General features: G+C 45.8%; 1 protein-coding gene across 3 annotated transcripts; it reads right to left on the reverse strand.

Moving 5' to 3' along the window:
* Positions 1-1,349: 1,349 nt before the first annotated feature.
* On the reverse strand, positions 1,350-17,754 carry TM7SF2 (transmembrane 7 superfamily member 2). 3 transcript variants are annotated; one of them, XM_087913828.1, is made up of 12 exons: positions 17,648-17,726; positions 15,821-15,991; positions 15,528-15,728; positions 13,830-14,026; positions 12,095-12,149; positions 11,431-11,625; positions 9,579-9,682; positions 8,315-8,434; positions 7,776-7,944; positions 6,785-6,865; positions 4,621-4,743; positions 1,350-3,953 (listed from the first exon to the last, which is right to left on the reverse strand). In XM_087913828.1, exons 4-12 carry the CDS (start codon positions 14,010-14,012, stop codon positions 3,793-3,795), a joined length of 1,191 nt encoding a protein of 396 aa, XP_087769954.1. In that variant the 5' UTR covers positions 14,013-14,026; positions 15,528-15,728; positions 15,821-15,991; positions 17,648-17,726; the 3' UTR covers positions 1,350-3,792. The 3 variants fall into 3 exon arrangements, with proteins under 3 accessions (XP_087769954.1, XP_026573508.2, XP_087769952.1); XM_026717723.2 differs by lacking the exon at positions 15,528-15,728 and having other exon boundaries at positions 17,648-17,754; XM_087913826.1 differs by lacking the exons at positions 15,528-15,728; positions 17,648-17,726 and adding an exon at positions 16,130-16,200.
* Positions 17,755-21,104: the final 3,350 nt, after the last annotated feature.

The following is a 21,104-nucleotide window of genomic DNA, read 5'->3' on the forward strand; positions in this document are numbered from 1 at the left end:
AAGAGGGAGGGACAGGAGAGGGCCTGGGGGGGAGGGGGAGAAGAGGGCCAGTGGATCTCAGCACCGGGGTCCTGGGGTTTGAAGCCTAAACATGAAGATGAGGGGGGAAAGTCAGTTTGTTTTTCTCCTACCTCACAAAAATGGACATGGATTAGTGGCAACAGTGGGAAAGCTGTGATTAAAAAAAAAACAAGTCCAGGAATCCTCGGTTTGTGCCCTCTTGTTTTGTTTCCTGCTTCCTTTTAACCTGGTTAACACAAATAGGTTTACTTGTGGGTTGAGAATGAAATCATCGTGCAATGATTTCTCAACTTTTTAAGATTTGGGGACTTCAACTCCCAGAATTCCCCAGCCAGCATTGGTTGGCTGGGGAATTCTGGGAATTGAAGTCCAAATGTCTTAAAAATTAAACCATGCTGGCCGGGGAGTTAGGGTCATAAATAAGTCATAGTGTAATAAGATGGGGACTGGGTTAGGGTCTTCTGTCCTCACTGTGTGTTGTCTTTGAGTGGGGAAGGTGCACAAAGGGAGGCTCAGCCAATCTCATTGTACACATGTAGTCAGACAATAAAGGTAATAAGAAGAAAGGAGGAGGAAGAGTCAAGGACTACTATTAAAGTGGGACATCTAAAACGAATATTCGGAGACGGATGTGTATCTAGTGCCTCTTAAAAACTTGTGTTTCCCCAAACAATACAGAGTAGAAAAATTGCAAAAATTACCTTCCAAATCCAGTAGGTTTTTTCCCCCCATTCCTTTTATTTCCTTTCAGATAACTGCAGAAGCCAATAATTCCTTAATTCTGGAGCTACTAAAGGATCCCAAGAGAGCAAGTCCAGTTCAGGTCTCCAGACTGGGTGCCCTCAGAGCTCCCTTGCTTTGTTTCCCCTCCCTTGTTCCAACGCAGTTAGTCCTTGACTTGCTGGACGACAAGTTTCTTTAATGGTAGTTCAAAGTTACACCACCACTGGGAAAAAAATGACCATGTTTCACACAACTGTTGCAGCTTCCCCAGGGTCACGTGATCCAAATTCAGACTCTTGACCACTATCTCATAGTTCTGACAATTGCAGTGTTCCCGGGAGTCACATGGATCCCTTTTTGTGACCTGGCAAAGTCAGTGAGGAAGCCAACCAATTAACCAACTGTCTTAACAACTGCAGTGAATCACTTAACAAACGCTGCAAAGAAGGTCATAAAATGGGGCAAAACTCGCGTAACCGATGCCTCACTGAGCAACAGATCAGTAGTAGTCAATTGTAAGCCAAGGACTACTGTATTAATGTGATTCAGAGAAATCCCCTTTCAAAGAAGATTTCATTGCTAGCTGCAAATAAAACAGTTCACTATTTTCCATTATAAAGAATATTTTTATTATTCCCAGCATCCACTTATTTGCTATTCGAGAGCAAAAAAACCAAATGTTTTGAGTTTTAAATGTTATTTTTTTTAAAGCTGCCATTAATCCAATCCTCAAAAGACCTAGTTAAATAAAAAAACCCTAAACGTTAATTCTTATGTCTGAAAATCTCTAACACCAGTTTCTAACAGGTGTCATTTTTGTGACACTCCAAATTATATCTCCTTTATTACTTCAGCCTGCCGATTAGTATTGCTTTGCTAATTTGTAGAGTTTCAAGTTTAAGAATTTCCCAAGGATCCTATTAATAATCTCTTAAAAGAATATTCAGCTTCTATCTCGAGCATCTTACTGAACACTTGCAAATGTGGTGAACTGTTAGGAGATGAAGAAGCATCACCAAAGAGCTTTGATTGTTCCGTTGGAAAGTGCGCAGAGAAGCGCATCAAAGAAGGTTGAAGGTCTGGAGGCTACGCTGTCATATGAAGGACGGCTGTTGTGGCCTGTTGGCCACCGGCACCTCCAGCAGCCAAATTGGGAGAAGGAGGCGGCTTGGGAGTCGGGATCAGCACCAAAGCAATTTGAGAGCTCTGAGGGGGAAGAGGGAATGCAGCTGGCAGAGAGAGAGAGAGAGAAGCGGGGCCTGGGCCGTCCGTCAGCCCTCAGGGGGAGAATCAACAGCCCCCAGATCTGGAGGTGGCTGATGAGGAAGAGGAAGGAACAGTTGGGCCCAGTGCCTGATGCAATGAAGGCAGAGGAGAGGAGAGCAGTGGAAATCTATGGGCCGGTTCCTGGGACAGAAGAGCCACCCCTGATAGCTCTGGGGATAAAAGGCATGGGGGCGGAGGTAAATAGGTGAGAGTTGTCGCGCCTGTTGAGCATGATAAGGCTTAAGGGGGGACATGACAGCAGTCTTCCACTACTTGAGGGGCTGTGTTGTGATTCACCGGCAGCAGATGCGGACAGCTGAGGTGTTGGAGAGCGAGGACTCAGGTGAGGGGCCTGCGTGGGATGCAGGGATGGGGCCAGGACCATCAGGGAGTGGAGTGCTGCCTTTGGAAAGTGTGGAGGATGGCAGCAGTGAGGAAGAGGACCCCGAGGAGCCTGTGCCCAGTGCGCGTACGTGCAGGGATGCTCAAAGAGCAGCTGCAGCAGCACGGGTGACTCGGGAGTAAGGCTGCAAGGTAATGGCCCCTCCCTTAAGAGATAAAAGCCAGTTGAGAAACCGGAGTTCTTTGCAGGAAGCAAAGAGGTTTTGGCACTCAAGCCTGGTGGACATTTGGAATATCTTGGTTTGTGTTTGAAATATTTCTTAGTAACTTTACCTGGTGTTCTTGGCAGCCTTGCACCACCTTGGCAAGGCTGATTCTTATCAGAGACAATTAGTTTGAAACAGCCTTTTAAGCGGGAAGGAACGGAATTCGTAAAGAATCCTTAAAAGGTTTCGTGTTTGTTTCCTTGGAACAAAGTTTGGGTCAGAACAGGCTGTCGGAAGAGAAGAGGGCCTTGCCTTAATCTCCAAAGCACCAGGAGGCAGGACGAGGAGCACGGGGCAGAAGCTGGTCAGAGGGAGATCCAACCTGGGACTATGGAGACGTTTCCTGACAGAGTCAGCTGCCACTTTAGGCCTGCTTGGGCCTGCCACGCTCTGTGGGGAAGGAAGGAGGCGGAAGGGACAGAAAGTGCTCCAAAGTCACACAGAAAGAGGAGCTCAGACTGGCCCTGATAGAAACACCTTGCAAGAGCTTGATTGATTGGGGGGCGGGGGGGGACAGGGGGGCGGGGACTGGAACTTAGTGATTTTGTGGCCTGTGAATCTCAGTTCTGGCTTTGCTTTGCTGTAATTCACTTGACCTTTGCGAAAGTATTCCCTTTTTAAACAAATGCCCTTCATGTTCCTGCTTAGAAGCTCCAGCTGAGACGGGTATGATAGGAGCCCTTGTTTCTGGAAGTTGTGGCTGCTCCATCACGGGTGGTTTTAAGGAAAGACTGGACAACCATTAGTCCAAAATTAAGTATAGGCCGAGTCAGGGAGATGGACTAGAGGACCTCTGAGGTCCCTTCTGTTATTCTGTTACTCTGTTATTCTGGGTCCTAAAAAGAAAAAATCAATCTATTTCGATAAAAATGATTCTGGCTCCAAAGTCTTATTTTTCCAGTCTCTTTTCCTAATCAGGAGCAGAAATCTAGACCATTGGAAGGCAGGAAAGGAGGTCAAAGGAAGATTTCCCCAGGCGGCGAATGTCTGTGGAAGAAAACTCCAGCCGTCTCGAGGGGGCAAAGTTTGGAGAAACAGCGATGAACTGCTGGCGCTTTCCCCCCCCTTTGCCAGGCCCTGCCGCTGTCTTCTCTCTCATGCTGCCAGGAAGCCAGGAGACCATCCTGCCCTGAGGTGAGTCCAGCGACCACGTGGAAAACGGGGATTTAGGGATTCAGTAGAGATACGGGACAATCCGGTAGGGGACACGCCGGCAATATTCTTGCCACGCCAGCCCGTACTTCCTCCGGCATTGGTGCTCGTCCCGGGCATCCCGATGAGCGAGCAGCAGAGTGAAATAGAGGATATAAAAATAAGGCAAGATGTGAGTGAAGCCTGCAATGAAAACAAAGGAAAGGCCCGCTTAGATTCCTGCCTCAGCGGGGTTGGACTAGAAGACCTCCAAGGTCCCTTCCAACTCTATTACTCGATTATGCTTCTATTCCTTTTCCATTTCTATTTCTATTCCTATTTTTATTCCATTCCATATTGTATATTCTATTCTATTCCTTTCAATATTTATTCTATTCTATTCTCTGTATTGTCTATTCTATTCTATTTTCTATTCTATTCTTTCCAATATTCTATTCTATTCTATTCTATTCTATTCTATTCTATTCTATTCTATTCTATTCTAGTCCTTCCAATATTTATTCTGTTCTACGCTATGCTATTCTGTTCTGTTCTATTCTATTCTATTCCTTCCAATATTTATTCTATTCTATGCTATTGCTATTGCTATTGCTGTCGCTGTCGCTATCACTAACACTAACACTAATTCTATTCTATTCTATTCTATTCTATTCTATTCTATTCTATTCTATTCTATTCTATTCTATTCTATTCTATTCTATTCTATTCTATTCTATTCTAGTCCTTCCAATATTCTATTCTATTCTATTCTGTTCTGTTCTATTCTGTTTTGTTCTGTTCTATTCCCATCCCATTCCAGATTGCTGCAGAGAAACTAAACTGGAGCCCCTCCTAGATGCCTGCCCCTTACCGCAGGGCAAGGACCATGCAAAAGCCATGATCAGGTCCCCTAAATAGTTGGGGTGTCGCACAAAACCCCACCAGCCAGAGACCAGGAGTCGCCGACCGGTTGCCGTAGGGATTGTCCGGAGCCCTGAGGGGGGAAAAAAAGAGAGTGATGGAAAGTCTTTGAGCAGGAGGATGGACCAGGCTCTCATCCAACCCGCTGCACAAGCAGACCCCTATACCAAAGGGGGTCAAACTCAATTTCATTGAGGGCCACATCAGGGTTGTGTTTGACCTGGGGGGGGGGGGGGGGCAGGCACATGGCCAGGGTGGATGTGGCCAACTCGGCGTCACTCGGCCTGCCTGGGCCTCCTGCAGCCCTCTGCCAAAGAAACTGGAGCTTGGGGAGGTTGCTTTTCTCCTTGATGAGTTGCCACCCATCGCTTCTTGCCCTGCCTTCGAGTGCTTTGTGTCAACTCGTAAGGAATTCCTATGCCTATTTTCGAGTTGCCATAAGTGGGGGACGGCGGGGGGGACGGGGGACCAGAAGTACATTCCACGCATAGCTTACAATGATGGTAGCTAGGCTACCGGATCTTCTGCCTCCGAAAATCCTTCATTGGAGAATGTGATTGATGACGCCCAGCCCTACGTTGGAGAATCTGATTGATGACACACGGGGGGGAGGGGGGGACAGGGTCACAAGTGACCGTAAATCACTTGTGTCAAGAGTTGGCTTTAACTGGGATAATGCCGACATGTTCCTCCTAATAAACCCTTTGGATTCTTCTGAAGCTTGGCTCGAGGTTCCTGATTTAATGAGGGCAATCGCCGGAACCCTGACACTTTGGAGAATAGCTTGACCCCCTCTCCTTTGTGGCACATATTGGAACCCTGCTATCATGACACACACACACCCCAGTCCAGTGGTGGCTAACCTTTTTGGGCTCCCGTGCCGATAACTGCGCACACGCTTGCCTGATCGTGCTCGCATGCCATCACCCAGAAGGCAATATGCGCGTCCCCCCATGCCTCCTGCGCATGCACTGCGACCTACGTGACTCGCACTTCTGCACATATGACTCGTGCGACCTGTGTTGCACGCTTCCGCGCATGCCACCCTTGTGCAATGCGTGCTTTTGCAGATGCGCAAGTGTGTCCTGCGCACCGCTGCACCCCCACACATGTGTGCCAGGTACCCAACAATCGGGTGGTGGGTGCGCATGCGCAGTAGATCTTTTCTGGGCGAGTGCTGGCATGCCAGCAGTAATGGCTCTGTGTGCCACTTCTGGCAGGCGTGCCATAGGTTCACCACCAGGGCCCTAGTCCATCTCTTCATTACACCAGACATACCCAGTTCCTCTCACTGTTCTTCCTCTATATTTAGCCTTCAGCCCCACAATCGTCTTTGCTGTTCTTCTCTGCACTTTCCAGAATCTCAACGTATTATAGATTCGTCTGCTGACTGCAGGTCCTTGACTCGTTTAACTGAAATGTTCTGGGGTTGCACCACTCAATGGAACCCAAAAGTTGAATTCTTAGCAGCTGCTAAGGTCCTCCTGCTGCAAACATTTCATCTTACTCTTGAGCAGGGGGCTGGGCTAGAAGACCTCCAAGGTCCCTTCCAGCCCATTCTACTCTAAATATAATTGCCTAGGTCAGTGATGGTGAACCTTTTTGTTGTGAAGTGCGCCCTGCTCACCTGCACATGTGCACGCAATATCCCCGCCCCCTTACCTGCACTACGCAGGCGCACGCCTCCCAGCTGATTTTCGACCCATTTGAGGCCATTTTCGCCCTCCCAGAGGCTTGAAGGAAGCCTCTGCAGCCTTTGGAGGCCGAAAAACAGGCCCGTTTCGTCACTCCCAGTATTTCTGGAAGGCCCATTTTTTCAGCCTCGTGAGGCTGCAGGGGCTTCCCTCGAGCCTCCGGGAAGGCGAAAACAGCCTCAGACGGGCTGAAAATCAGCTGGGAGGCGTGCGCATGCACAGTGCAGGTATGTTGTGCGTGCCCACACAAATGGCTCTCTGTACCACCTGTGGCATGTGTGCTACAGGTTCACCATCATGGGTCTAGGTTAAAAGGAAGCAGGCCCACCACGTTGTTTAAATGCACCTGCCACGTTTTGGACTTGGTCAAGTCTCTCCTGTAAACCCACCCCACAAACTGAAATGTGTACAGCTACAAACCAGCCACTCTGGGATCAGCAGGATTCCGTCGGAAGGTGTTTTTCTGGGAATTGGCACCACGGAATATGGAATACCCCAGGGCTGCAAGATGAAAGAAAACCACACTGAGATTATTACAGCATATTGAATCATAGCGTCGTACAGTTAGAAAGGACCAACTGTTTCTCTTGGCACAGGGGCCACCAGATCAATGCTTCCCAAAATTGGCAATTGCCAGCTGTGTGGACATCAACTCCCAGAATTCTGACCAACGGCCATGTTGACTGGAATTCTGGGATTTGAAGTTCACATGCACAGAAATCATTACGGTTGGGAAAACCCTGAATTGGATGGATGACCATCCAGCCTCTATTGGAAGACAACAAAAAGAAAATAGGAATGGAATGGAATAGAAGAGAATGCTCTGTTACTCGGTAAAATAAAGAAGAATTAGAATTAGAATAGAATAGAACAGAACAGAACAGAATACTCTGTTCTGTAAAATAATAGAATATAATAGGGAATAGATTAGACTAGAATGGTCTGTTATTCTGTTATTCTGTAAAATAAATAATAGAATAGACTATAGAATAGAATAGAATAAAGAATAAGAATAGAATAGAATAGAATGCTCTGTTCTGTAAAATAAATAATAGAATAGAATATGGAATAGAATATAGAATAGAATAAAAGAATAGAATAGAATAGAATAGAATAGAACAGAATAGAATAGACCATGGAATAGAATAGAATAGAACAGAATAGAACAGAATAGAATAGACCATGGAATAGAATAGAATAGAACAGAATAGAATAGAATGCTCTGTTCTCTAAAATAAATAATGAAATAGAATATAGAATAGAATATAGAATAGAATAGAATAGGAATAGGAATAGAATAGAGTTAGAAGGGACTTTAGAGATCTAGTCCAGTCCCTCCCACCTCACTCAAGGAGGAGGTAACGGAAGCCTTACGTGCATGCTCAGAGGGCCTGTTTGTAGCCTCACTCACCGTTTAGCAGGACAATGCCCCCCGCCAGAGGCAGGCTAAGCTTCTGGGGGTGAGTCACCAGGAAGCAGGACTGGAGGCTGTACAGGAACGGCACCCAGGCCAGGTCCCCGTAAGCGAGCATGAACCCAAAGCCATCCTGGACGATATCCATTGTGGTGAGAACGGCCTCCTGCAAAATATTCCTAAATGTCAGCCACCAATTTCTTGACGCCAGCCTTTCTCGACCTTGGCCCCTTTAAGACGGGTGGACTGCATGGCTGGGGAATTCTGGGAGTGGAAGTCCCCCCGTCTTAAAGGGGCCGGGGTCGAGAAAGGCTGCTCTGGCTTCATCCAGCTGTGCAAACAGCCATGGATCACTCAAAGCACTGAGTCAAGCCAGATTGCGCAACCAGCCTTGTACCTCTAAAATTATTTGCTCGCCAAATATTTTGTTTTTCTCCCCAAGTTCCAAGGAGAACTTGTTAAATTATTTTGGACACATACACACACACACCCCGGCGTTCTCCGTGGCCTGGCCTGCTGGCCATGACTTAACCTACCTCATGCCAGAGGGCGTCTACCACGTAGAGGAACTGGAAGGCATTAACCAGGATCATGGCCAGAGAGGGGCTGCCTCTCAGCTCTGTCTCTTTAACCAACATTGCCATGTTGATCAGGGCCTGGGGGGGGGGGGAGGAGACAGACAGTCCAGCGATGAAAACAGGTTTATCTTCAACTTCCCTATTTGTTTCTCCCTGTTTTCCCCACAACACTGGATTTTAAAAACATAGGGATAAAATTAGGAAGCTGGAGGCTAAAATATAGGAAGAGCAGTTGCAGGAATTGGGTTTGGCTAGTCCAGAGAAACGAAGGACCAGAGGAGACATGAAAGCAGTGCTCCACTATTTGAGGGGCTGCCCCAAAGAGGAGGGGTGGTCAAGCTCTTCTCCAAAGCCCCAGAAGGCAGGACAAGAAGCAACGGGTGGAAAGTAATCAAGGAGAGACGCAGGCTGGAACTAAGGGGGAATTTCTTGACAGTGAGGACAATTAACCAGGAGAGCGGCTTCCTTTCAGAAGTTGTCCATCCCTGAAGGTTTTTAAGAAGAGACTGGACAACCATTTCTCTGAAATGGCATAGGGTCTCCTGCTTGAGCAGGGGGGTGGACTAGAAGACCTCCAAGGTCCCTTCCAACTCTGTTATTCTATATTCTAAATCTCTGCAGTCTTGGAGAAAGGGACATCATTTAATCCTTGCTTCCCAAGGATCAGGTGAAATTATCTGGATCACATTCCTGCCCAACGCATTAATCTTCCTTTCCTTTCCTTTCCTTTCCTTTCCTTTCCTTTCCTTTCCTTTCCTTTCCTTTCCTTTCCTTTCCTTTCCTTTCCCTTCCCTTCCTTCTCCTTTTCCTTCCTTCCCTTCCCTTCCTCCTTTCCTTTCCTTCCCTTTCCTTTCTCCTTCTCTTCCCTTTCTTTTAATCTTTCTGGGTTGGGCAGACAAATTTTTGAGGACACATCATAGGATATGAAGACAGCGTCTAGCTGATGAAGCTCATCAAAACTTGCAAATTCCAGTAAGAACACAGAATATAGAATGACAGGGTACTTGGAGGTCTTCTAGTCCAACCCCTGGACAAATGGCTGTCCAGTTTCTTCTTGAGCAGCCACAAGTTCTAGAGGCAAGTTCCGCCCTACCGATCGATTGCTCCATCTATCAGAAGAGGAGCCGCCCCCCCCTCCCAGCCCTTCCCAATATAGGCCTCTGACTGGGGGGTCGGGGGGTCCCTGCCAGCTTCTCCTCACCGCCATCGCAAGGAGGCTTACCCAGCCGAGGAGACCTGGGCGCAACTCGCAGAAGAATTTGAGATCGAAGAGCCCAAGGCGCGGGTTCAACTCGTGGCCCATGAAGAAGTCATAAACGGGGTTTCCTGCAGGAGGGGAGGGGGGAGAAACACCCCCAAACTTTTCCCGAAACCTTCAAAAGTGCCCAGGTGAGCACGGCAGGGGTGGCATTCAGCCGGTTCGGACCAGTTCTGCAGAACCGGTAGTGGAAATTTTGAGTAGTTTGGAGAACCGGCCAATCTCACCTCTGACTGGCCCCACCAACCCCATCTTCTATTCTCCGCCTCCCATCGAGTCCCAGCTGATCGGCTGGGTCTCCTTTGGTTGCCCTGCATAGGAGAACGGAGCTGGAAAGCAGGTCAGTGGGGTGGGGAGGGAAGGGGGATTTTGCAGTATATCCTTCCCCTGCCACGCCCACCAAAGCCACGCCCACAGAACCAGTAGTAAAAAACTTTGAATCCCACCACTGGAGCACGGCCTTCATTCCTCTCCTACTTCCCAGGAAAACTGCCCAATACCGCTACAGTGGGTCCTCAGGTTACGAGCACAGCTGAGCCCAAAATTTATGTTGCTAAGTGAAACATTTGTTAAACAAGCTTGCCCAAGAATAGAATAGAACAGAATATAATGGAGAAGAGGGAATGGAATGGAATGGAATGGAATAGAATAGAATAGAATAGAATAGAATAGAATAGAATAGAATAGAATAGAATAGAATTGAATTGAATTGAATTGAATGTAGGATAGGATGGGATAGGAGCTTGAAGGTCTTCTAATCCAACTCCCTTCTCAGACAAGAAACCTTACACTATTTCAAACTAGTAGCTGTCCAATCTCTTCTTAAGAACGTCCAGTGTTGGAGCAACCACAACTTCTGGTGGCAAGCAGTTCCACTGGTTAATTGTCCTCACTTTCAGAAAGTTCCAGGTGGCTTCTCTCCTTGATTAGTTTCCATCCATTGTTTCTTGTCTTGCCTTCTAGTGCTTGACTCCCTCTTCAGTTGTGGGTGCTCCAACTCTGGAGGCTTTTAAGATTGGAGATTGGAGAGCCACTTGTCTGGAATGGGATATATACGGTCTAAAAAGTCTGCAGGAAAATCCCCCACCCCGTTTTCCTACTGATCGATCATTCTTTATTTGGGATCGCAGGATACCGTCTCCAGCTCCGTTCTCAGGGGGAGAGAGAGAAACTTTTGGCTTCATGCAAGGAAAGCAGCAGAAGCAGCAGGAATCTTTCTTTCTCTCCCCCAAACTCCGCCAGAAACGAGTCTTTGCCTGCGCAGCCTCTTGGAGCAGGAGGCCCTGCAGGGTCCCAAAGTCTCATTTCTGGCGGAGTTTGGGGGAGAAAAAGAAAGACTTTGGCTGCTTTCCTTGTGTGCAGGCAAAAGCAGAAGCAGAAAGAAGCAGCCCGGTGGCCAGGCCAGGCGCGTGGGGTGCATAGGGCAAGTTCCCCCCCCCCCCCCCCCCCTCACTACCTTGTGTTGTTCACAATGCAAGTGATGCAAGCCTTGTGTTCCTGCAGGCCATGTGGGTGGCGCAGCCTTGTGTTCCTGCGCAGCCTGGATTAATTGCTTTGGGGGTGACATTTCTCTGCGGACCACCAAAATTTTCTCACAGACCACCAGTGGCCCCCAGCCCACCGGTTGGTGACCCCTGGACTAGAAGACCTCCAAGGCTCCTTCCCACTCCGTTATTCTATTATCTTAAAGTCGCCAAGAGGGAGAAACCCTGCGCTAATCTCTTTGAAGACTGCAATGGGGATTGACATTCCCTTCTCCGCGCTTGTCCTCAGTCCACAGCCCCCACTGAGTTTTCCAGATTTGGGGGGCCCCTACCTGAATTCCCACTGGGAGCCAAGGCTGTTTCTGGGGCCAGCAGAGCCTTGAAATAGAGAAGGACGCTGAGACCAAAAGCCAGGACCGTCGCTGCAAAGGCCAGCTGCAGGATGTGATCGTAGATGTAGCTCAGGCGCAACCCGCCAGCCAGTCCGGCACCCAACACCAGCGCTGTAACCAACATGGCATAGAAACCTACCCAAAATGAAAAAGCAAGAAGGGGGATTTGTATCCCAAATGAGATCCACGGCTCAGGAGTTCTCTGGGAACTCTAAAAACTGAAAGTAGGCAAAGAATTGACGGAATCATCGTCTTCTTCGAACAATCTTTCATAATCTTTTGTGGGGTGGAGTCGGGACAACTGAATGGAGCTGGGTGTTTGTTTACTGGTTCTATGGCTAGAACTGAGTTGCTTGTATCTTTACAATTCTTATTGCTTTATTTGTTCCCTAGTATGACTTGATTGTTTATTAGTAACCTATGACTATCACTAAGTGTTGTATCTTAAATTCTTGATAAATGTATTTTTATTTTTTCTTTGTCTACACTGAGAGCACATGCATTCTATTCTATTCTATTCTCATTTCCATTTATTCTATTCTTTTTACTCTAAGTTCTATTCTTATTCTTATTCTGTTCTTTTTCACTGTCCCAAAATATCTACCATTAATGCGATATTGCAGCCGGCTCTTATCCCGAAGAAGGCTTCCTTCCGTGATCTGTTGGGGAATAAAATAAAATAAAATTAGAAAAAAAAAAACCAGAATTTCCGTAAGATCTTTGCAGCAGGCCATCTGGTCAGACAAAACAAGGAATTAATACCCACCCAAATGGGCACTTGATGAAAAGATTCGTTTAAACACTTGCAGCAATTTATTTAACAACCGTAGCAGAAGAGGGTCGTAAAACGGGGATTTAATGACGTTGCTTAGCTACAGAAATATTGCTTAGTCTTGCTTAGCAACAGAAATTCTCTCCATTGGGGTTGTGAGTTGAGGACCATCTGTCATAATAAAAACTTTGTCTGAGTAATAGGTCCCAATTCTCCTAATTATTAAGAGTAGAATGCTTTTTGGTTCTTTCTTCTGCCTGCTGGAAACAGCTTTGAATTTACTGGTGTCCTTTTTATAACCATTTTACACTCCACTGGTCCATCTCTGTCCAAGCAGAATAACAGAATAACCAAGCTGGAAGGGACTTTAGAGTTATTCTAGTCCAGCCCCCTGAACCTTTGCCATTCAAGACAAACAGCTGTCCAGTCTCTTCTTTTTGTATAAATTGCTTAAAAAATTTTTTAACCATGTAAAATGTAAAAATTCAATGTCTACATAAGCAGAACGTTGTCTGGGTACAGTTAATTTTCAGAAATTGTAATAATATTCATAACATTAATAATGATCATATAATAATCCATGTAATGAACCTTCCTTATATAATTAATCATTCTCTTATGCTTTTAAATTTCTAACTTCTGTTTCTATTAGTTAGCCATTAGTAAAACAAATCTCATGTTAAAAAGTATTCAGTTTCTTCCTTCTCCTTAATCTATCCATTTCTGCACATTCTAATATTTTTTTAAAATTACAATTTCATCTCTAGGGATCTCTTCATTTTTCCACTGTTGTGGAAACACAATTCTGGCTTCTGTTAACAACGGTAAAATTAGATACATATTCCCTTTATAGTTCTCTGGTAAAATACCCAAGAAAAATATTTCTGGCTTTAGATCTATATGTTGCTTTACTATATTTTTTTTACTATTTTTTTGTGTATCTTGTCCAATATTTTTTTGCCTTTGAGCATGTCCACCACAGGTGGTAATATGAGCCCGATATCTAGTTACATTTCCAGCACTTAGTGGAGATATCCTTAAACATCTCCGCTCATCTTGCAGGCAGAAAATGCCATCTATAAAACATTTTAGTTTAGTTTACTTTATTGTCATTGCACCTCGTACAACGAAATTAAATACAGTGTACATGGTGACTATGAAAATAAAGCACAAACACCCATCCATCATATTCCATACACTGAATTGAAAACCCCTGATATTGCATTAATATTGCACTAGACCCTACCCTGGGACAGAAGCTGTTTTTCAGCCTATTTGTCCTTGTTTTTATTATTCTGTACCGTCTGCCAGATAGAAATAGTTCAACATTTTATATACATTTTATTTGAGCTGTCCGGTCTCTTCTTGAAAACCTCCAGTGATGGAGCACTGACAACGCCTGGAGGCAACTTCAGTTCACGTGATTAATTGTTCTCACTGTCAGGAAATTTCTCCCAGAAGGAAACCCTTTGCCTTCTTCCAGGATTACATCCCATACAGCTTTTCCTCCCATTATACAGATGAGGAAAACTGAGGCCGAAGCCAACTGGGCAAGCAGGAGCCTTACCTTCCCTATGGGCAGCCGGTAGAGCAAGGCTTGAAATGCCAGCCAGGCCAGGACCAGAGCGAAGTCTTGGGGACTCCAGAGGGAGCGGAGGGAGGGCAGCGGCCAAGGGGGGCTCAGTGCGCTGGCCTGCTCTGTCCTGCAGACCAGGAGTAGGTAGAAGACGGTGCTGGGCATCACAACCATTAGGAGGGCTACCCCTGTAAGGAGGAGGAGGAGGAGGAGAAAGGAGGAGGAGGTGGAGGAGGAGGAAGAAGGAGAAGAAGGAGGAGGAGGAGGAGGAGGAGGAGGAGGAGGAGGAGGAGGAGAAGAAGAAGAAGAAGAAGAAGAAGAAGAAGAAGAAGAAGAAGAAGAAGAAGAAGAAGAAGAAGAAGAAGAAGAAGAAGAAGAAGAAGAAGAAGAAGAAGAAGAAGAAGAAGAAGAAGAAGAAGAAGAAGAGAAGAAGAAGAAGAAGAAGAAGAAGAAGAAGAAGAAGAAGAAGAAGAAGAAGAAGAAGAAGAAGAAGAAGAAGCCCTTGTTACACAACTCGGCTCAAAACAACAGTCGCTTTGCAGGGTGAGATGGGCGTCCAATCAATGTAATCCATTTAATAAAAGTAAATTTTATAAATAAATAAGTCACCCAGATTCACTTTGAAGAATGAGGTGGCTGGCAGATAAATTTAATAAGTCCTTTTTTATATAAATAAAGAAGCTTCAAAGAGACTTCTCGGATAGTCAGATGGACGGCACATAAATTTAATAAAACAATCAATGATTAAATAAGGAGCGGTACGCTGGCCTAGAGGTGGACCTCTCACCTCACAATCAGGAGGCTCGTGAGTTCAGTCCTAGGTGGAGGCAGATATTTCTCTCTCTGGGCACAATAGGAATATATCTGCTGAACAAAACTCTGCTCTAGAGATAGGAAGGGCATCCGGCCAGTAAACGTTCGGCTCTGTTCAGGTGCCCAGACTCCACCCCGCAAGGGATTATATGGGGTTGTTAAAAGGAGATAATCAATGAATAAATAAGCTGCCTAGAGTCACTTTGTATGGGGAAAGGGGCTGCATATCAATGTAATCAATCAATCAATGAAAAGTTACTGGCCACAGACATGTCTTGGGAGCACCTGAGGCCAGTCCCTCCCCCTCAGCCCCACAGCCAAGCTGGCCCTGTGGAGACGGGGCTGGATTAGAAGCACCGTCATTTTTCAGCCTTTCCCTCTACAGGTCGTCCTCGACTTACAACAGTTTGCTTAGGGACCATTCAGAGTTGCAATGGTACTGAAAAAGGTGACAGGATCATTTTTCACACTTATGACCATTGCAGCATCCCCATGGTCACGGATGCTTGACATATGACTCACATTTATGATGGACGCAGCGTCCTGGGGTCACGTTCCAAGCCCTTTCCTGACTTTCTGACAATAATCAATAGGGAAGCCGATATTCACTTAACAACCGTGGGACTCATTGAACAGTGGCAGTGGTTTCCTTAACAAATGTGGCAGTTGTAAAATGGGACAAAATTCACTTCACTGTTGTCTCGTTTAGCAACCAAAATGTTGGGCTCAATTGTGGTCAGAAGTTGAGGATTACTTGTACTCTGGTTCCGTGATGGGATTCAAAAACTTTATACTACTAGTCCTGTGGGTGTGGCTTGGTGGGCGTGGCAGGGGAAGGTTACTGCAAAATCTCCATTCCCTCCCCACCCCACTAACCTGCTTTCCAGCTCTGTTCTCCTGTGCAGGGCAACCAAAGGAGACCCAGCCAATCAGCTGGGACTCAATGGGAGGCGGAGAATAGATGGAGGCGGGGCCAGTCAGAGGCGGTATTGGCCGGTTCTCCGAACTACTCAACATTTCCGCTACTGGTTCTCCAGAACCTCTCAGAACTGGCTGAATACCACCTCTGCTCTGGTTCTTAAAGGAGAGAGTAAGAAGGGATAATAAAACTTGAGAACTAGAGATGTCAAAGCTCTGGGCTCCCCACCCCAATTTTTCCTCCTCCTCACCAAATACACCCCCAAATTCCAATTCTTTTGTCCGGGGAACCTTCAGCCGATCCATTTTCCTTCTGAGCTCAGATCCTGAAGCGTCTTCGGTTGGGATTTTAACACCTATGGAGAACTCCTGCGTCTCTTTTATGCCTTCATCTCCATTAAATGGCCGGGCACCGTCTCAATCTGCAGGAGGAAAAAGAAGAAAAAAAACCTGTTTGGACAAATGGCAGTTTGGGTTCGACAACGCTGGGCCGCAGAGAGAAAGTTGCATATTCCCGCTTTCCAGCTGGCCCAAGGGATCCCCTTCCCATTGAAACCCACCTTGGAACCAAACTGAGCATGGAGAGTAGATTTTACGCCGGCATCATTTTCTCTGTGTGCAGCTGGGCTTGTTTGTAATTCTAGCTGGGTCACCTTCTTTTTTTAGAAATTAATCACAAAGGGAGCACGCGAAAGTCTCACACAGGGCTAACAAAGGACAAGCCAAATGGGTCTCTTCCTCCTTACTCCCGTTGGGAAATTTCACCTCCATTTGGGATTACAGATTAACAGAGTTTGGAAGGGACCTTGCAGGTCATCTAGTCCAATCCCCCCGCCCAAGCAGGAGACCCTGCACCATTCCTGACAGGAGGCAGTCCAATCTCTTCTTGAAAGCCTCCAGGGATGAAGCTCCCGCAAATTCTGTTCCACGGGTCGATTGTTCTCCCTGTCAGAAAATTCCTCCTTATTTCCAGGTTGAACCTCTCCTTGTTCAGTTTCCATCCATTATTCCTCGTCTGGCCTTTGGGTGCCTTGGAAAATAGCTTGACCCCCTTCCTCCTCTCTGGGGCAGCCCCTCAAATATTGGAAGGTTGCTCTCCTGCCTCCCCTGGTCCTTCTCTTCCCTAGATTACCCAAATCCAGTTCCCGTAACCGTTCTTCGTATGTTTTAGTCTCCAGTCCCTTAATCATCCTGGTTGCTTTTCTCTGTACTTTTTTTAGAGTCTCCAAATCTTGTTCACATCTCTTCTTTGTGGCAAGTCCTGAGATATTGGAAGACTGCTATCAGGTCCCCCCATCCTCCTTTTCTGGCCCTATCTCTGCCTTGGACGCAGGACCCTCATCCACGTCCTCTCCAGACTCCCGGACTGGTCCCCATTCTTCCCCACTGTCCGATTCCGCTGCCGTCTGCACAGGCTGCCAATGAACCACAACAGAAGGAACCTTTGCAGGGCGGGGCGTGGGCTTGTGAATTCAGACCTTAACACCACAACAGGAAGAGGGGGATACACTTTCACTCTTTTATAAAGATCAGCCTTAACATAAATCATCTCATGCACGGGTACCTGGGGGGTCCTGTTTTGGTGGGAAACCCCTCCCTCCATGGCGGATGGGATTCTGTACATCAGAACGCATTGGCGCGCCAAAGTGCCTGCGGTGCACAGCAAGGCCCCCTTCTGAAGCTTGCCGCTTGCATGCAAGGGTGCAGGAAATGCAAGCGGGAAAGCAGAAGGTATCCCTCCGAGGAAGCAGGCATCCTATCCGTGCTGCTGGAAGCCCCACTGCAGGATTTGATTGACAGGATTAGAACCCCTGGATGCCTCCCCCCCCCCACTGAAGACGCCCTGAATGCGCTCCAGGTAAAGCCAAGGGATAAAAACGAGAGGGATTTCTGGCCTGGCAGGAAAAGGACGCTGCACTCCGGGGACCCAAAGGATTCCCTCTTGAATCTTCCAGATTCACAGATTCACTCCTGGGACCTCCCTTTTTCAGAGGAATCCTCCTGCGTTTTCTTCAGCAACCTGCCCCAGTGAGGATGGAGCCCCCCCTGCCCCATGTCTCCCTTTAGGGAGGGCTCACCTGTGCGAGAATGCGAGGAGGCGCACCTGTCCACGGAACACCTGGCGAGAGAGCCTGACAGCTGGCCTCCCCGCCCTCTGCCGATGCTTGCCTTAGGCAAGGAGAGCCAATCATCTCCCAAGGAGGGAATGACATCACGGAGCAAAGAGCCAATCCAGGTGGCAGGAGGGCCCCAGATTGCTTTTCAGTTCTTCTGGGGGAGAGAGGGAGGGAAGAAAAATATGCAGGGAATTAGGTAGAAGAAAATAGGAATGATAAAAGGAATTAGGGGAAGAAAATGGAAGGAAGGAAGGAAAGGGCTGGAAAAAAGGGAGGAAGGAAGGGAAAGAAAGAAGCTAGAGAAGGAAGGAAAGACGGAAGGAAGGAAGGAAAGGGCTGGAAAAAGGGAGGAAGGAAGGGAAAGAAAAAAGCTAGAGAAGGAAGGAAGAAGGAAGGAAGGAAGGAAGGAAGGAAGGAAGGAAGGAAGGAAGGAAGGAAGACAGACAGAAAGAAAGAGAAGGCTGGAAAGAAGGGAGGAAGGGAAAGAAAGAAGCTAGAGAAGGAAGAAAGAAAGAAAAGAACAAGGAAAGAAGAAAAGAAAGAAAAAAGAAAGAAAGAAGAACAAGGAAGGAAGGAAGAAAGAAAAAAAGAAAAGGCTGGAAAGAAAGGAGGGAGGAAGGGAAAGAATGAAGCTAGGGAAGGAAGGAAGGAAGGAAGAAAGAAAAAGAAAGAAAAAGAAAGAAAAGAACAAGGAAGGAAGAAAGACAGAAAGAAAGAAAAGGCTGGAAAGAAGGGAGGAAGGAAGGGAAAGAAAAAGCTAGAGAAGGAAGGAAGGAAGGAAGAAAAAGGAAGGAAGGAAAAATATGAAGGAATTAGGTAGAAGAAAATAGGAATGAGGGAGAAATTAGGACGAACAAAATGGAAGAAAGGAAGGAAAGGAAGAAGGAGGGAAGGAAGGCTGGGACGAATGGGAGAAAGAAGGAAGCAAGGGAAGGAAGGAAGCTAGAGAAAGAAGGAAGGCAAGCAAAAAGAAGGAAAAAGAAAAGGAAGGAAGGAATGCTGGAAAAGACCAGAAGAAGGAAGGAAGGAAATGAAAAGAAGGCAGGAAGGAAAAGAGGGAAGGAAGGGAGAAGGAGAGGAGGGGGGAAGAAAGGAAAGTGGGGAGCGAAGAGAAGGCAGGAAAAATAGAGAAAGGAGTGAAGGGGAGGAACGAGAGAGGAGATAAAACCCAAAAACTTGCTCCCAAAGCCTACAATTTATTCCTTAGCCTCAGATGTGCCCAAGAAAAGAAAAATGGCCCCCCAATATCAGCAGAGTACAGTTCTCTCCCCCCCCCGCCAAGAAAGACACATATTTGTGTAACTTGGTCACTGAAAGCTGCAGGGGGAATTCTGGGAGTTGAAGTCCACACGTTGCCAACACTCTCTCTCTCTCTCTCTCTCTCTCTCTCCTAATTGGTGGGAAAAAATACTCCCGCCTCACGTTAAAGCAATAATTGGCCAGGCCTCTCAACCAATAACAAGGCAGGGGTCCTTATTTCCGGCTCCTAGCACCTTCTTCCGTTTTCCTACAGGTCTGGCAGGTAAGGGTTGCTTGTTTCGGTCATGCTCAATCCATTAATAATCTTAATTATCTTTTTGTCATCCGTGTTTATTATAACTTCGGAAATAGTTTAGCCAACTTAAGGAAGAAATCCCCATCAACAGGTTATCCGATTATTAAACGCTTTGTTTATTTTTAAGCCATGATTCCATCGGGGTTTGTTCCATGCGGGGCGCCTGGAATGATTATGCTGGCTTTCTTAAAACCCAGGATTTTATGCTGAAATAAACCCAAATTCTACGTCAAAGCCCTAGATGACAAACAAAACCAACCTTCAATTAAACAATTCTGATTCTTTAATACGTAAATATTATTATATATCATGTGTTTATCGTATGGCATTTGCTATAATGTATCGGAAAATCTAGACTTCATTCAATTTTTAAAATTAACCTAAAAACCTGGACAGGGATTTTTAAAAATCCGATTTAAAACCCCAGTTTTGGTATTTTTATGTTTTAAATCAGAGGAGGCATCTTTTAATTCTGCTTCCTTGTTTGTAATGTGTAGCTTTGTAAAATATAATGGTATTGTGATTTATTATTTATCTATTGCAGATATTTTTACAAGCAAGACAATTGTGTTCCCCCAAAGACCTCATGTGCAAACTCAGACATTTAATTAGATTGGAGTTTATAGTCCAATAACCCCATTTTGGGCTTCATAATTAGAATCCCAAACTACTGGATTCTTCAAACCGTAAACGAAATCTTGAGACATAAACCAGCACACGGCAGGCAAACAGCAATTTTAAAAGCTAAAGAGAATATAAAATGCATAGTTAACAAAACTAAAATAAAGATAAAAACCTATAGGAAGGGATAAGTAAACATATAAACATAAAAATTAATACCTGCCAAATTGAATTGTAATAATATATAGGATACTATGTACAAAAACACAGTTAACAAAACTGAAATAAATATAAAAAGCAAATGTATAGGAAGGAATAGGTAAACATAAACATAAAAAGTACTATATGGCAAACTAATGTACGATTGTAATAGGATAATTATAAAATAGTTAACTAAATATATGGCAAACTAAATTGTAATACTGTAATATGTAGGACAATATATACTTATATATTGAGGTTACATATAAAGATTATAAAACATAAGACAGTCTAATATATGTTTGATGTAATAAACCCTTTTTTCAATCATGTTACTGGGGATTATATTAAAGTAGTAAAATGAATACAGTAATGCAGTACACAATGATAATTGTTTTGCTGGGAAATCCGAGATATGTTACAGGGCTGCTCTTAAACCCATTTTCCTTTCTTTTTTTACAGCCTGAAAATGGTTTGTCTCTTTTTGAGACTCTCCTTGTGGGGGTCAGTTGTGTCCCTTTACGGAAAACTAGCGTCCTCTGGATCTGCAAACCAAGATTTCTCTATTTCTCATCTATTTGGGTGAGGGGAATTTCTGTGCTTCTAATTTTACGAACTTTATGGAAAGATATATTGTGCTTCTAAGTGCAATGTTTTTCAAGCTTGGTGACTTTAAAATGGGTGGACTTCAACTCCCAGAATTCCCCAGCCACCGTGCTTTAAGGGACCGTTGGGCCGCGGCCCACCTGTGGTCCGTGAGAAGATTTTGGTGGGACGCAGAGAAATCTCACCCCCAGAGCACCCCCGCAAAGCAGTTTATCCAGACTGCGGGGGGAACACAAGGCTACGCCGCCCACATGGCCCATGGGAACCCTCCCTGCCCCCTCACTCCTTGCCTGGTAAACTTGCTTGCTAAATTGCTATTTTTCCGGCCATCAGCTGTTCTGCTGTGCCGGGAGATTTAGATTAGCTAGAAAGCAGGAAATGGTTGGATTTCTTGCTTTCTAGCTCGTCTTTAGATCTTTGGCTCTGCTTTTAAGC

Source organism: Pseudonaja textilis, chromosome 16 (assembly GCF_049901715.1).
Source record: "Pseudonaja textilis isolate UNSWEBS1 chromosome 16, rPseTex1.2, whole genome shotgun sequence".
Taxonomy (NCBI): domain Eukaryota; kingdom Metazoa; phylum Chordata; class Lepidosauria; order Squamata; family Elapidae; genus Pseudonaja; species Pseudonaja textilis.

Excerpts from the sequence above, each read along its gene's own strand:
- TM7SF2 (XM_026717723.2), bottom strand. The coding sequence starts at position 15,875 with ATGGATCGGCTGAAGGTTCCCCGGACAAAAGAATTGGAATTTGGGGGT. Across the intron at positions 9,683-11,430 it reads GGCTCCCAGTGGGAATTCAG|GAAACCCCGTTTATGACTTC; the intron begins GTAGGGGCCCCC and ends CCCCTCCTGCAG. Across the intron at positions 4,744-6,784 it reads TGCTGATCCCAGAGTGGCTG|GGCTCCGGACAATCCCTACG; the intron begins GTTTGTAGCTGT and ends TTCCCCCCTCAG.